This window comes from Salmo salar, chromosome ssa01 (assembly GCF_905237065.1).
Source record: "Salmo salar chromosome ssa01, Ssal_v3.1, whole genome shotgun sequence".
Lineage (NCBI taxonomy): Eukaryota > Metazoa > Chordata > Actinopteri > Salmoniformes > Salmonidae > Salmo > Salmo salar.
In genome coordinates this window covers 167,708,662-167,725,829 of record NC_059442.1, presented here as the reverse complement: position 1 = coordinate 167,725,829, position 17,168 = coordinate 167,708,662, and the positions used below count along the sequence as shown (strand labels likewise).

At 42.2% G+C, this 17,168-nt stretch overlaps 1 protein-coding gene across 5 annotated transcripts in view; it reads left to right on the top strand.

Annotated features, from left to right (window-relative positions):
- The window catches only part of LOC106572095 (cyclin-I), a 57,277-nt gene extending 54,884 nt beyond the window's left edge, over positions 1-2,393 (top strand). For all 5 annotated transcript variants that reach the window (XM_014145951.2, XM_014145943.2, XM_014145933.2 and 2 more), the window contains one exon: positions 1,253-2,393. In XM_014145951.2, coding sequence (XP_014001426.1) covers positions 1,253-1,441 — 189 coding nt within the window. In that variant the 3' untranslated portion in view covers positions 1,442-2,393. The remainder of the gene's footprint in view (positions 1-1,252) is intronic.
- The last annotated feature ends 14,775 nt before the right edge of the window (positions 2,394-17,168 follow it).

Here is a 17,168-nt window from a genome sequence, read left to right as displayed (position 1 = left end):
GATGGTGCCTGATTTCCTCCAAACGTGACGCTCGGCGTTCAGGCCAGAGAGTTCAATCTTGGTTTCATCAGACCAGAGAATCTTGTTTCTCATAGTCTGAGAGTCCTTTAGGTGCCTTTTGGAAAACATCAAGCGAGCTTTCATGCGCCTTTTGGGCTCCCCGAGTCGCAGAGGTCTAAGGCACTGCATCTCAGTGCTAGAGGCGTCACTACAAACCCTGGTTCCATTCCAGGCTGTATCACAACCGGCCATGATTGGGAGTCCCATAGGGCAGTGCACAATTGGCCCAGCGTTGTCTGGGTTAGGGTTTGGCCGGGGTAGGCCGTCATAAATAAGAATTTGTTTTTGACTGACTTGCCTAGTTAAATAAAAATACTGAGTGGCGGCTTCCATCTGGCCACTCTACCTTAAAGCCCTGATTGGCGGAGTCCTGTAGAGATGGTTGTCCTTCTGGAAGGTTCTCCCATCTCCACAGAGAAACTCTGGAGCTCTGTCAGAGTGACCATCAGTTTCTTGGTCACTTCCCTGACCAAGGCCCATCTCCCCCGATTGCTCAGTTTGGCCGGGCGGCCAGCTCTAGGAAGAGTCTTGGTGGTTCCAAACGTCTTCCATTTAAGAATGGAGGAGGCAACTGTGTTCTTGGGAACTGTCAATGCTTCCCCAGCTCCTTCGACCTCATGGCTTGGTTTTTGCTCTGACCTTATATAGACAGGAGTGTGCCTTTCCAAATCATGTCCAATCAATTTAATTTACCACCGGTGGACTCCAATCAAGTTGTAGAAACATCAAGGATGATCAATGGAAACAGGATGCACCTGAGCTCAATTTTGAGTCTCATAGCAAAGGGTCTGAATACTTATGGAAATAAGGTATTTCTGTTTTTATTTTAATACATTTCTAAAAACGTGTTTTCGCTTTATCATTAGGGGGTATTGTGATGTCATTATGGGGTATTGTGATGTCATTATGGGGTATTGTGTGTAGATTGAGGACCATGTTTTATTTAATACATTGTAGAATAAGGCTGTAACGTAACAAAATGTGGAAAAGTTGAGGGGGTCTGAATACTTTCCGAATGCACTGTATGCTATTTGACTTGCCTTGATTATGAAAGCATATTGTGTTAATGTTATGTTTTTGTAGTAGAGCTTTGAGATGACTATGAAAAGCTCTATACAAATGTAATGTATTATATTAGACATTAAATAATGTATTGTATTATTATGTGCTTATAAATAATATTATTATTAAGGTGGAGGAGATGGAGGTCGACGAATTCTACGAGGGGATCAAACGACTCTACAACGAAGAGACCGGGGTCGCTCCGGAAGGGACGGCGGTAACGGGGGAGGAGCCTCTAGAGGAGAATCCTGTCCTGTTGGTCAGGCGGGAGGACCACACCTCCCCCTGCCCCCCTCTCCAACCCGTCAGTGTCTCATAGAGAAGAAGAGGATGAAACCAAGGCCTTCTCTTCCTCTCTACCTGAGCTGCAAGGAAAATAAGTCTCAGTATTCAATCTGTCATGGCATTTATCCACCAACCCCAGGCATCGATTGAGCCCAAAAAAGTCACCGAAAAAATATGCTATTTCATAACTATTTGTTGAGCACAAATATAAAATGATAAAAAAATATATATAATTAAATAAATAAAGGAATAATCTTGTCCTTCAAAAAAGAGGTGAAATTACTACTTCTCCCTGTGAGTCTCTGTGACGATATTTCTCTAATGTAAGGTCGATTCATTTTATTTCTGTTTTTGACACTAACTAATCTAAGTTTCAATCAGTATATTTATTTTATTTTACCTTCCTCCTTTCCTAAAAAAAATAATAATAATAATTCTCAGCATGTTGTCTTTAACCCCTCACAAAACATGTCACTGTAGAACTATGTTAACCTGAAGTACTGAACGGTCGTTTCTAAGATTTTATTACGTTTAATAATCTAAATATCCCCTTCCACAACTTTCCTGTTTTTTTGTCCCGTCACAGTGTGCTGTAGTAGTTTAACCAAAGAAGGAACGTTACAAGCTACTGTCATTAATGACGATGCGTAACTGAATCAATTTACCCAATGAAGCAATATGTTTTAAGATAAACAGCTTTGTTAAAGGATTGTCTGTCCCAAGTGGCGCCCTATACCCTACATAGTGCACAACTTTTTATTAGAGGCCTATGGGGGGTAATAGGGTGACATTTCAGATGCAATCAAGAAGAGGGTTTGAAGATGTAGCTACCATAATTCACCTTATCTTTGCTGTTCAGAAACAACATGCTGTTTTTTTTTTGTTTATTGCCAAAAGGCTCTTGCTCTGGGGTGCTGGTAACTGCCTATGTACTGCTGGCAACTTGTGGCACCAATAAAACAAGTGAAATAATCTTTATCATGTTACTGTGTATCAAAGTGGCTTCGTTCTGTCATCCCGCATATTGCTGGACATACCATGTGCATTAACTTGATTGGCTACATTTAGTCTTGAAAACCAGACCCTGGGCAACATCCGGAGCATTTGTAAATGGTGGGAGGCAATAACGCGACTAAATGAATGTACTAAATTGGTAGAGCATGGAACTTGCAACACCAGGATATCCTATAGTTTGAGATAAAATTACAGCAATGAAAGGATTTAGGTCTGAATGCGACCAGCCAACAAATGTTATAGGCTATGATTTTTAAACGTTTTCCACGTTTCTAAATTGCAACGTAGCGTTATTTTAGGTAGGCTCAGTGTATGTGACATCACGTTTCTTGCTGATGGTTTGTTTACACAGCAGGTTAGAACTATTAATATGGCAGGTTACGAGACTGAGGTTAAGGTTTAGCTAAAATGGGCTCCGAGTGGCGCAGCGGTCTAAAGCACTGCATCTCAGTGCTAGAGGAGTCACTACAGACCCTGGTTCAGTGGTCTAAGGCTCTGCATCTCAGTGCTGGAGGAGTCACTACAGACCCTGGTTCAGCGGTCTAAGGCTCTGCATCTCAGTGCTGGAGGAGTCACTACAGACCCTGGTTCAGTGGTCTAAAGCACTGCATCTCAGTGCTGGAGGAGTCACTACAGACCCTGGTTCAGCGGTCTAAGGCTCTGCATCTCAGTGCTAGAGGCGTCACTACAGACACCCTGGTTCAGCGGTCTAAGGCTCTGCATCTCAGTGCTGGAGGCGTCACTACAGACCCTGGTTCAGCGGTCTAAGGCACTGCATCTCAGTGTTAGAGGCGTCACTACAGACCCTGGTTCAGCGGTCTAAGGCACTGCATCTCAGTGTTAGAGGCGTCACTACAGACCCTGGTTCAGCGGTCTAAGGCACTGCATCTCAGTGTTAGAGGTGTCACTACAGACCTTGGTTCGATTCCAAGCTGTATCACAACCGACTGTGATTGGGAGTCCCATTAGGGCAGCTCACAATTGGCCCCAGCGTCTTCCAGGTTAGGGTTTGACCGGGGTAGGCCGTTATTATAAATAAAAATGTGTTGCCTAGTTAAAGGTTAAATAAATAAAAATGTGTTCTTAACTTACTTGCCGAGTTAAAGGTTAAATAAATAAAAATGCTAGTTGTCAACAACAGTTATCCCCGGCGCGACAACTAGATGGCGCTGTAATGGAAGCCACCATGGTACAAACCATCAGCAGTACAACATCTGCACGTCACCTCGTTCTCAGGGGCTATTACCCCAATTTTTTTGCAAAACGTTTCTTCAACGGAAGCAAACGAAATGGGGATGGACCTACCTGCATTTGACCAATTTAAAATCTAATTTTGCTCTGTTTGCTTCTTAAACTGTAAACGGTTTCTGCAATGAATTACCATTTAAGAACCAAACCATGGGTGTATTCATTACGGAAACTGTTTATCGTTTAAGAACCAAAGGAAGCAAACGAAACGGAGAGGGGTCTACCTGAATTTCTCCAATAAATACTATTGTCTGTGTTTTCCGTTTGGAGTAGGCTAAACCGTTTCTGTTGCAAAACGTAAACGTTTACAGTTTAAACAACCAAACAGAAGCAAACCGAGCAAACGACAGTTTATATTGGACAAATGCAGGTTGGTCCCGCCCTCGTTCCGTTTGCTTCCGTTTAAGAAACGTTTTGCAACAGAATCGGGTTAATGAATACACCCCAGGTATACAGGTGGAGTTAAGTGATACTGGCGCAGAAAAACCCAGCTGACACTCCATCGGGCTTGGAGCAAACAGACGGAATGGCCACCGATTTTACTCAGGATTCGGTGCTGTACTTTCTCCGGTGTAACGGTGGAAGAGTGAAGAACTCTGAATTGTTGGCGCACTTCGGTGCGTTTATAAAGGACCACAAGAACCAGACACACAACCGGGAACTGTTTAAAACGTTTATTAACTCCGTGGCTGTGGTGAAAACGGAGGAGGGAGTTAGATACGTTGTATTGAGGAAGACATTTCTGGGCCGTGTTGCTGGAGGAGATATCTCCGCCGGATCCCATTCCCCAAAACCCTCTACCGGACAACAACCTGCGCCACAGGCGAGAGAGAGAGACCTCTCGCCGAGAGATCCGGTAAACAGAAACCAGGAGAGAGGTCAGAAGGAATTGATAGAGACGCACTTGCACGTCGCACATCAGAAGTTCCATGTTCCACCGGGAAACACCATCCAACTCACAGAAAAGATATTGGCCTCGTCTGGAATTGTAAACAAAAACAATGTGGAAAGTAAAATCAACTATGAAAAGCCTATCCAAAGCTCCTCGCCATATGGGACGGACCACGCGCTACCTCCGCTATCCAGCAACAGAGCGGCACCGTTCCGCCCATCTTATAATGCAGCAATATCAAAAGGGTCAGAAGATGGAAGTGGTCAGAGCATAGAAGCAAAATGGGATGAAGAACCCGTGACTCTCCCTCTTTCAGTCCCAGAACTGAATCACAAAGGCATTTACATCGGTGGTCACACACTTGGCAAGCAGTCACTAGAAGCCAAGAGGTCCTATCCGTTCCTGTACACAGAGGTGAAACCTCCGGCACATCGGCCTCACCTAGCACAGGTGCAACAGAATACAGTGCAGCCAAAGAGGAAGATTTCTGAAGCTGAGCACAGAGGAGCATCTGCAGCTACAGGAGGTCCACTGCTCACCACTCTAGAGCATGCCAGCTCCTCTCCTTTATCTGATGGTTACAGTCCTTCTGCTGCTCCCCTGACCCCTGACCCCCAGGTGACAAGGAGCGATGGTAACCTGGATGACAGCCTTCACCTCCATCATAGCATCCCACAGCAGCCCAGACCAAAACGTGATGGAGTCCCTGACCCAGTCTCTGTCCCTGACATTCACAGCCAGTATCCGGAGGAGAGTAGAGCTACTGTCCCCCAGCCTCCCCAATGCTGCCTACCCCTGGACGACAAGTACCACACCCCCGCTGCTGCTAGTGGTAGGTCTTCTGGTTACTCAGAGCAGTACCACCACCAGGCCGACTCCGGCCTCTCCTCCCGTCACAGCCACAGCAGCCTCCTCCTTTCCCCATCACTGGACTCCAGGGATGAGTGGGCCCAGGGTTCCCGTAGAGATGAATGGGCCAGCTATGAAGTCCTCAACTACCAGCTTCTCTCGGGTGAGCAGCTCTCTCAGATGCACTGCGCCGTGAAGCGAGCCCCCTTGCCTCACCATCACTCCACCGGTTACCTTGACAACAACGAGGTGGACATAGCATCGTCATGGCACCATTCCACAGGTTATCTCCGTGACGATGATGGGTCAGAGTCCAATGAGTCCACCTCTCTTCATGGTTCGGCCCCTGAGCCCTTTCTCCGACCCGCCGTCCAGCGAATAAGCACCCAGCACCGCAGCCGCATGTGTCGTAGTCTCGGAGCCGACCTGGACCAACGGTTTCCGGAGGACGGCGTCTCGGCACGGCACAACCGTCTCCACCTCCTCTCCTCCAACCTCAGCGTCAGCCACTCCTTCTCCCACCCCACCTCACGTACAGCCAGCTACAGAGACCTGAGGGGGGAGATGCGATCTGGGGCCTCCAGTAACAAGAGCTTAATCAGTGGCCATGACAGCTCCTACTTCCACCGTCACAACCTGGTCCCCCTGGAGCCTGAGGAGCATGACTGGCTGGTGAAGGGCGCCGCTGGAATCTGGGCCGACGTTTACACCCTGTTCAGAGATGAACCCAGCCTCCTCACCAAGAGAGACTTCATCACTGGTTATACCATCCTGCACTGGATCGCTAAACATGGAGACCACCGGGTCCTCAACACACTCTGGTACGGAGTCAACAAAGCTGGGATTAAACTGGACGTGGATGTGAAGACTACCTGTGGCTACACGCCTCTTCACCTGGCCGCCATCCACGGGAACGACAAAATGATCCGGCTTCTGGTTCATAAGTTCAGGGCCAACTTGGCCCTCAGGGACACCAGTGGTAAGAAGGCCTGGCAGTACCTCAGTCGCACCGGCCCAATGGACCTCCTAGAGATGTTAGGGGCCCCTCAGTGCTTGACCTCCACCGAGGGTCGCTCCACATCCCAGTCCACAGGAGAGAGACCCCCAAGGCCGGTGACATCCTCGGGCTCAGCCGCGGTGAAGAGGTCCACGTCTATAGCTGCGTTCCTGAATAAGACTCTAATGAAGTTCCCAGGACGGGAAGATTCACGGTCATCCGACTCTTTAGTGTGACAATAGTGTGGCATTTAGGATGTCTGTCCTGCTTCGACCTCTATTCTAATGGCACCAGACACTTAATAACTAGGCTGGGTCACAACTTTGATTTGCCACTTAAAATCAGATTTGCTTTCTTTGTTAATCCATTCATTTAGATTTTTTGTTTTTAGACCAAATAATTGAATAAGAGGGTAGGGATTGCGTTATCGAGCTGTCTAAAGTATTTTATTGTGAATGGATATGACAGACAGGCATTAACTGTATCACTTGTGAAAACAAAAGCAATAGAATCAGTTCTGTGAGGTCGGAGTTTTAAAGAGATTATATTACATTATCATATTTGAGTATAATTGCTTTGCAGTTGTGTTTATTGTGGCGAGAACCTTTTTGTTTGTTTGCTACTGAGGAAATGGCTTCCATTCTAGTGTTTTATTTTTTTAATGACCAGAGAAGAACCTTTTCAAAATGTCTTCTCTCCAACAAAAGTGAACTGTCAGTTAAGTGCTTCAGCAGTTTCATGTTTCAGGTGGTTACCTGACGTTGGAATGTGGTTTTGTTTGTTCAAAGGCCTGTCAGAATAGCAATGTATATGACATCATCTGACTAAAGGAAAAGAATCCTCGCTTGGCATCAGGTTGAATATGATGCCAACTGTTCACTAGTTTAAATCCCCAAAGGTTGAGTGTGGTTTATAATGCACGGGTGTTTTACAAGGTTCATTCACCATTTTTGCGGTATTATATTGACACCAAAAAGTTGAATCACAGTTTTCTCTCTTTATGCACTCATGTTTCCAGATGCAGCATGTCCTGAAGTACTAAAACTATTCATTTAATGTCATTCTAAAGCCATTTCCTTAAAGACCAGTGCAGTCAAAATGTATTTTTTTTCCCCGTGTTTTGTATAATATTGTACAACAGCTGATGAAACTAACTGTAAAAGTTTTTTATTTGTTATTTTTTTTAAACAGTGTTATTTCCTGATAGCTGCTGGTTGAAAATACAACATACCCAGGATCTTCTAATCAGCAGGTTTGCATGGGCGGGAGTTTCGGCTTTCCATGGTGACATCACCATGTTTTTAAATTGGTTAATAGGCCAATATCAAGAGTTCCAAACATCTCTGCCAATAACAGCTAGTTTTCAGTTCCCCCCTCCCCACTCAGACCACTCCCAGACACTCCTACCAAATGTTATCTTGTTCCTAGAAAATCTTTTTTAATGGAAATCTATTATAAATCTGTTATTTGTCCCATGCTTCGTAAACAGATGTAGACTAACAGTGAAATGCTTACTTAAAGATACTTTTCTGACAATGCAGAGTTAAAGATACATTTAAACAAGATTAAAAACAAGTAAAATACATTAAGGTACTTCATTGTTACCCAGAAATGATTTAATGTTGCTATAAAAACAGCTGCATTGAGGCTTTTTAACCTCTCTTATTATAATTTGATTTATTTTGTTTCCAACACTAATATTATAACCTGTGTTGAACATTAACCTGCAGAGAGTGGGTTAACAGGGGTTCTGATCCAAATAGCAGCATATTCCCTATGTATCGCACTGCTCTGGTCAAAAGTAGTCCACTATAAAGGGAATAGGGTGCCATTTTGGATGCTCTTCAGGTGCTGGATTCATACAGTGGATGTAAACAGACATGATAAACAATGCTACATGCCAGCGACGGCTCTGGAGGGCTGGAGGTATGCAAGGGACCAGGGGAGGCTTCAGATCGGGGGTCCCTCTCCTTCCTCGCCCCTCCAGACTGGAGCTCTGGATGTCTACCATGGCGTGGTGGGATCACGGTGGAGAGGAGGTGTCTATGAAAGGCTGTGCTGTGTGTGAGCTGCAGGGCCGGGCTAGGGGCCACTGTGTGGGACTTGATGAGGCATGTCGAGGAAAACGTGTCCTTTGTGTTGCTGTCATGCTGCTACCAGGACGACGCCTTCCTTGTGCCCCAAATGTCACCCTATTCCCTAAATAGTGCACTACTTTTTACCAGAACCGTTGGCACTGGTCAAAAGTAGTCCACTATAAAGGGAATAGGGTGACATTTTTAGGACGCAGCCCCCCCCTTATTGGGAGAATAGGTTCAGTGAGGGCACATTGGGACTGGCCCCCTTTTGAAACTTTTATCTAACTTATACAACTTAAAACGAAATAGTTTTGCAGGCCACATTGGCACTATCCAAGTGTAACTGTAATACTCTCAAGGTGAGTCGTAACTTTAATACAGTATGTTTGTGTACATGGAAAGGTCTACATGTTGGGTCTTGTCACTGGGGGAGTGTGTATGGGAGGGTGCTGTGTTTTGCAGGTTATTCAAGACAGCGTTTGTGTGGTTGTATAACTTGGTGAGTTTCAGTTAGGCAATATTACATGTCTGACTACAGCTTTATCTTTCTGTATGAATAAAAGCATGTCATTAATTTCAATATTACATGTCTGTCTACAGCTTTATCTTTCTGTATGAATAAAAGCATGTCATTGTATATTAACTGCTATAGTTGTGAGCGTTTCTGATAAACAAGCATGTCTTTTCCTCTCAGCCTGTAATTCAACAACAGGCTGTGTAGTGCAGGAGATAATTAACAGTGGAAGGTTGAGACTGTTACCAGAGGCCTGGTAATACTCTGACACTGTCACGCTATCATGTAACAACACCTACCGGTGTGCTCTCCTGAGGCCAAATAGTTCACTTGGACAGTCCTTAGACCAGTAGCACCATGTTGCAGTGGGACTTGGACAGTCCTTAGACCAGTAGCACCATGTTACAGTGGGACTTGGACAGTCCTTAGACCAGTAGCACCATGTTACAGTGGGACTTGGACAGTCCTTAGACCAGTAGCACCATGTTACAGTGGGACTTGGACAGTCCTTAGACCAGTAGCACCATGTTACAGTGGGACTTGGACAGTCCTTAGACCAGTAGCACCATGTTGCAGTGGGACTTGGACAGTCCTTAGACCAGTAGCACCATGTTACAGTGGGACTTGGACAGTCCTTAGACCAGTAGCACCATGTTGCAGTGGGACTTGGACAGTCCTTAGACCAGTAGCACCATGTTGCAGTGGGACTTGGACAGTCCTTAGACCAGTAGCACCATGTTACAGTGGGACTTGGACAGTCTTTAGACCAGTAGCACCATGTTACAGTGGGACTTGGACAGTCCTTAGACCAGTAGCACCATGTTACAGTGGGACTTGGACAGTCCTTAGACCAGTAGCACCATGTTACAGTGGGACTTGGACAGTCCTTAGACCAGTAGCACCATGTTACAGTGGGACTTGGACAGTCCTTAGACCAGTAGCACCATGTTACAGTGGGACTTGGACAGTCCTTAGACCAGTAGCACCATGTTACAGTGGGACTTGAATGTCCACGACACATTTCCCCAGTCTGTTTGTGTTGTCATGCCTACTCCTTGTCACTAATGTTTAGGTTGAAATGGAGTTGGCAAGAGCACAAACAGATCTAGGACCAGCCTATAGAAGGAGACAACAGATCTGGGATCAGGCTATAGAAGGAGACAACTGATCTGGGACCAGGCTATAGAAGGAGACAACAGATCTGGGACCAGGCTATAGAAGGAGACAACAGATCTGGGACCAGTCTATAGAAGGAGACAACAGATCTAGGACCAGTCTATAGAAGGAGACAACAGATCTGGGACCAGTCTATAGAAGGAGACAACTGATCTGGGACCAGCCTATAGAAGGAGACAACAGATCTGGGATCAGGCTATAGAAGGAGACAACTGATCTGGGACCAGGCTATAGAAGGAGACAACAGATCTAGGACCAGTCTATAGAAGGAGACAACAGATCTAGGACCAGTCTATAGAAGGAGACAACTGATCTGGGACCAGGCTATAGAAGGAGACAACTGATCTGGGACCAGGCTATAGAAGGAGACAACAGATCTGGGATCAGGCTATAGAAGGAGACAACAGATCTGGGATCAGCCTATAGAAGGACACAACAGATCTGGGATCAGGCTATAGAAGGAGACAACAGATCTGGGATCAGGCTATAGAAGGAGACAACTGATCTGGGACCAGTCTATAGAAGGAGACAACAGATCTAGGACCAGTCTATAGAAGGAGACAACAGATCTGGGACCAGTCTATAGAAGGAGACAACTGATCTGGGACCAGCCTATAGAAGGAGACAACAGATCTGGGATCAGGCTATAGAAGGAGACAACTGATCTGGGACCAGGCTATAGAAGGAGACAACAGATCTAGGACCAGTCTATAGAAGGAGACAACAGATCTAGGACCAGTCTATAGAAGGAGACAACTGATCTGGGACCAGGCTATAGAAGGAGACAACTGATCTGGGACCAGGCTATAGAAGGAGACAACAGATCTGGGATCAGGCTATAGAAGGAGACAACAGATCTGGGATCAGCCTATAGAAGGACACAACAGATCTGGGATCAGGCTATAGAAGGAGACAACAGATCTGGGATCAGGCTATAGAAGGAGACAACTGATCTGGGATCAGGAAAACATTTCCCTTCAGGGACAATAAAGTTGATCTAATCTCATCAATAACATTCTAAGATACAATATGGCTGATGAGTCGAGACGTTTATAGAATAGATAGTCAAAGTACAATTGTCACAAAGGCTCTTTTAAAAATAGATTTATTTTGTAAACGAGGATCTGTTTTCTAATCGGCCTCCTCCTCCTACGTGTCATAAAGCAAGATTAATACATGGAATTTGATTACAGCAACTGTCAAATCTGTTAATTCAGTGGTGTCACAGAAAACGCTATGGAGAAAAAATATGAATGGCACCATTATTGTTGAAAATATTTATGAATATGTGCCTGATTAGGATAAATTAGAATAATCTGTAAATGTTTAAAAGGTGCTCTCAAAAGGATACAACAATATCAATTAGCATAGTACATTTTCTGGGGAGGTGAAAAAGCAAGTCACACAGGAGTTGTCAGACGATGTTTAAATAGTAGGCATGTCACAGATGAACTGACACGACCAACATACAATATCTCAAACCTTCTCAATTTTTTTTTACCCAGATATCCTATGAAGTGATACCACGTCCCATGAGAAAGCTCCACCCACAGTATACATGTACTTACTGGGCAACAACATTCCTAAAGAACATCTAACTACTTCCTAGAAGTCTGGTCATCATGAAGCGCGCCGCCTTGTATCAGAGGAAGACCACGTGACCAGAGGTCAGTTAGAACACCCACTGTAAACTTGCCTCATTCCATCATCATTTTTTCAGTTGAAAAAATATATAAAATGTTTTTTTTTTCTTTCTCATCTACATATTAAAAAGCACAACCACTTACATAATACATACCATTTCTTTTTAATAATATAAATAATTATTGCATTTGCTGTCAATGTCATGGTAGCTTTTGTTTTTCATTAGCTTTCATTTTTGAGTCTGAAACATAAGTATTTGAAGTAATAAAAATAAAAAAAAGCCTTAGATTGTGGCTCCATATTCATGTGTTTCAGAGCGTGCTATTGTGTTAAAGAAAACAGACCTATTTCAGGTCTGGTTCCTCCTGACCAATAGGAACAGAATGAGAAATACAAGTCATTCTAGTTCTGTGATTCTGACCAATCAGTAGTTAATCTGCCAAAACAAAGTTCTCAACTGTAGTGATGTGTAAAGGTAGTAGTAATATTTCAACTGATATATATATATATTATATATATTATATATATATTATATATATATATATATATATATATATATATATATATATATATATATATATATACGGTGAATAAAATGTCTTGGCAGGCAGTTGTACATCCACTACTGTTACACTCAAAACTGTCAATCTGTTCGTATGAATTACACTAGGCACTTCAGCTGTGTATTGAATCAACCAGTCACAACAGAGATATGTGAAGAAGCTGGAGGAACAGAGAAGGCAGAAATAGAGAGAGGCACAAGAACATATCCATCATGCTCACTTCTCATAGTTTGTCTGTCTGTACGGAACAAGGAGACATGAAGTCCCTTTCTCTACAGTTCATCTCTATATGGGGAAAGATGATATCTCTGTCTCTTCTTCATCTGTTGTATGTAGTGTCATTCACCAGTCATATAGTGTTGTATGTAGTGTCATTCACCAGTCATATAGTGTTGTATGTAGTGTCATTCACCAGTCATATAGTGTTGTATGTAGTGTCATTCACCAGTCATATAGTGTTGTATGTAGTGTCATTCACCAGTCATATAGTGTTGTATGTAGTGTCATTCACCAGTCATATAGTGTTGTATGTAGTGTCATTCACCAGTCATATAGTGTTGTATGTAGTGTCATGCACCAGTCATATAGTGTTGTATGTAGTGTCATGCACCAGTCATATAGTGTTGTATGTAGTTTCATTCACCAGTCATATAGTGTTGTATGTAGTGTCATTCACCAGTCATATAGTGTTGTATGTAGTGTCATTCACCAGTCATATAGTGTTGTATGTAGTGTCATTCACCAGTCATATAGTGTTGTATGTAGTGTCATTCACCAGTCATATAGTGTTGTATGTAGTGTCATTCACCAGTCATATAGTGTTGTATGTAGTTTCATTCACCAGTCATATAGTGTTGTATGTAGTGTCATTCACCAGTCATATAGTGTTGTATGTAGTTTCATTCACCAGTCATATAGTGTTGTATGTAGTGTCATTCACCAGTCATATAGTGTTGTATGTAGTGTCATTCACCAGTCATATAGTGTTGTATGTAGTGTCATTCACCAGTCATATAGTGTTGTATGTAGTGTCATTCACCAGTCATATAGTGTTGTATGTAGTGTCATTCACCAGTCATATAGTGTTGTATGTAGTGTCATTCACCAGTCATATAGTGTTGTATGTAGTGTCATTCACCAGTCATATAGTGTTGTATGTAGTGTCATTCACCAGTCATATAGTGTTGTATGTAGTGTCATTCACCAGTCATATAGTGTTGTATGTAGTGTCATTCACCAGTCATATAGTGTTGTATGTAGTGTCATTCACCAGTCATATAGTGTTGTATGTAGTGTCATTCACCAGTCATATAGTGTTGTATGTAGTGTCATTCACCAGTCATATAGTGTTGTATGTAGTGTCATTCACCAGTCATATAGTGTTGTATGTAGTGTCATTCACCAGTCATATAGTGTTGTATGTAGTGTCATTCACCAGTCATATAGTGTTGTATGTAGTGTCATTCACCAGTCATATAGTGTTGTATGTAGTGTCATTCACCAGTCATATAGTGTTGTATGTAGTGTCATTCACCAGTCATATAGTGTTGTATGTAGTGTCATTCACCAGTCATATAGTGTTGTATGTAGTGTCATTCACCAGTCATATAGTGTTGTATGTAGTGTCATTCACCAGTCATATAGTGTTGTATGTAGTGTCATTCACCAGTCATATAGTGTTGTATGTAGTGTCATTCACCAGTCATATAGTGTTGTATGTAGTGTCATTCACCAGTCATATAGTGTTGTATGTAGTGTCATTCACCAGTCATATAGTGTTGTATGTAGTGTCATTCACCAGTCATATAGTGTTGTATGTAGTGTCATTCACCAGTCATATAGTGTTGTATGTAGTGTCATTCACCAGTCATATAGTGTTGTATGTAGTGTCATTCACCAGTCATATAGTGTTGTATGTAGTGTCATTCACCAGTCATATAGTGTTGTATGTAGTGTCATTCACCAGTCATATAGTGTTGTATGTAGTGTCATTCACCAGTCATATAGTGTTGTATGTAGTGTCATTCACCAGTCATATAGTGTTGTATGTAGTGTCATTCACCAGTCATATAGTGTTGTATGTAGTGTCATTCACCAGTCATATAGTGTTGTATGTAGTGTCATTCACCAGTCATATAGTGTTGTATGTAGTGTCATTCACCAGTCATATAGTGTTGTATGTAGTGTCATTCACCAGTCATATAGTGTTGTATGTAGTGTCATTCACCAGTCATATAGTGTTGTATGTAGTGTCATTCACCAGTCATATAGTGTTGTATGTAGTGTCATTCACCAGTCATATAGTGTTGTATGTAGTGTCATTCACCAGTCATATAGTGTTGTATGTAGTGTCATTCACCAGTCATATAGTGTTGTATGTAGTGTCATTCACCAGTCATATAGTGTTGTATGTAGTGTCATTCACCAGTCATATAGTGTTGTATGTAGTGTCATTCACCAGTCATATAGTGTTGTATGTAGTGTCATTCACCAGTCATATAGTGTTGTATGTAGTGTCATTCACCAGTCATATAGTGTTGTATGTAGTGTCATTCACCAGTCATATAGTGTTGTATGTAGTGTCATTCACCAGTCATATAGTGTTGTATGTAGTGTCATTCACCAGTCATATAGTGTTGTATGTAGTGTCATTCACCAGTCATATAGTGTTGTATGTAGTGTCATTCACCAGTCATATAGTGTTGTATGTAGTGTCATTCACCAGTCATATAGTGTTGTATGTAGTGTCATTCACCAGTCATATAGTGTTGTATGTAGTGTCATTCACCAGTCATATAGTGTTGTATGTAGTGTCATTCACCAGTCATATAGTGTTGTATGTAGTGTCATTCACCAGTCATATAGTGTTGTATGTAGTGTCATTCACCAGTCATATAGTGTTGTATGTAGTGTCATTCACCAGTCATATAGTGTTGTATGTAGTGTCATTCACCAGTCATATAGTGTTGTATGTAGTGTCATTCACCAGTCATATAGTGTTGTATGTAGTGTCATTCACCAGTCATATAGTGTTGTATGTAGTGTCATTCACCAGTCATATAGTGTTGTATGTAGTGTCATTCACCAGTCATATAGTGTTGTATGTAGTGTCATTCACCAGTCATATAGTGTTGTATGTAGTGTCATTCACCAGTCATATAGTGTTGTATGTAGTGTCATTCACCAGTCATATAGTGTTGTATGTAGTGTCATTCACCAGTCATATAGTGTTGTATGTAGTGTCATTCACCAGTCATATAGTGTTGTATGTAGTGTCATTCACCAGTCATATAGTGTTGTATGTAGTGTCATTCACCAGTCATATAGTGTTGTATGTAGTGTCATTCACCAGTCATATAGTGTTGTATGTAGTGTCATTCACCAGTCATATAGTGTTGTATGTAGTGTCATTCACCAGTCATATAGTGTTGTATGTAGTGTCATTCACCAGTCATATAGTGTTGTATGTAGTGTCATTCACCAGTCATATAGTGTTGTATGTAGTGTCATTCACCAGTCATATAGTGTTGTATGTAGTGTCATTCACCAGTCATATAGTGTTGTATGTAGTGTCATTCACCAGTCATATAGTGTTGTATGTAGTGTCATTCACCAGTCATATAGTGTTGTATGTAGTGTCATTCACCAGTCATATAGTGTTGTATGTAGTGTCATTCACCAGTCATATAGTGTTGTATGTAGTGTCATTCACCAGTCATATAGTGTTGTATGTAGTGTCATTCACCAGTCATATAGTGTTGTATGTAGTGTCATTCACCAGTCATATAGTGTTGTATGTAGTGTCATTCACCAGTCATATAGTGTTGTATGTAGTGTCATTCACCAGTCATATAGTGTTGTATGTAGTGTCATTCACCAGTCATATAGTGTTGTATGTAGTGTCATTCACCAGTCATATAGTGTTGTATGTAGTGTCATTCACCAGTCATATAGTGTTGTATGTAGTGTCATTCACCAGTCATATAGTGTTGTATGTAGTGTCATTCACCAGTCATATAGTGTTGTATGTAGTGTCATTCACCAGTCATATAGTGTTGTATGTAGTGTCATTCACCAGTCATATAGTGTTGTATGTAGTGTCATTCACCAGTCATATAGTGTTGTATGTAGTGTCATTCACCAGTCATATAGTGTTGTATGTAGTGTCATTCACCAGTCATATAGTGTTGTATGTAGTGTCATTCACCAGTCATATAGTGTTGTATGTAGTGTCATTCACCAGTCATATAGTGTTGTATGTAGTGTCATTCACCAGTCATATAGTGTTGTATGTAGTGTCATTCACCAGTCATATAGTGTTGTATGTAGTGTCATTCACCAGTCATATAGTGTTGTATGTAGTGTCATTCACCAGTCATATAGTGTTGTATGTAGTGTCATTCACCAGTCATATAGTGTTGTATGTAGTGTCATTCACCAGTCATATAGTGTTGTATGTAGTGTCATTCACCAGTCATATAGTGTTGTATGTAGTGTCATTCACCAGTCATATAGTGTTGTATGTAGTGTCATTCACCAGTCATATAGTGTTGTATGTAGTGTCATTCACCAGTCATATAGTGTTGTATGTAGTGTCATTCACCAGTCATATAGTGTTGTATGTAGTGTCATTCACCAGTCATATAGTGTTGTATGTAGTGTCATTCACCAGTCATATAGTGTTGTATGTAGTGTCATTCACCAGTCATATAGTGTTGTATGTAGTGTCATTCACCAGTCATATAGTGTTGTATGTAGTGTCATTCACCAGTCATATAGTGTTGTA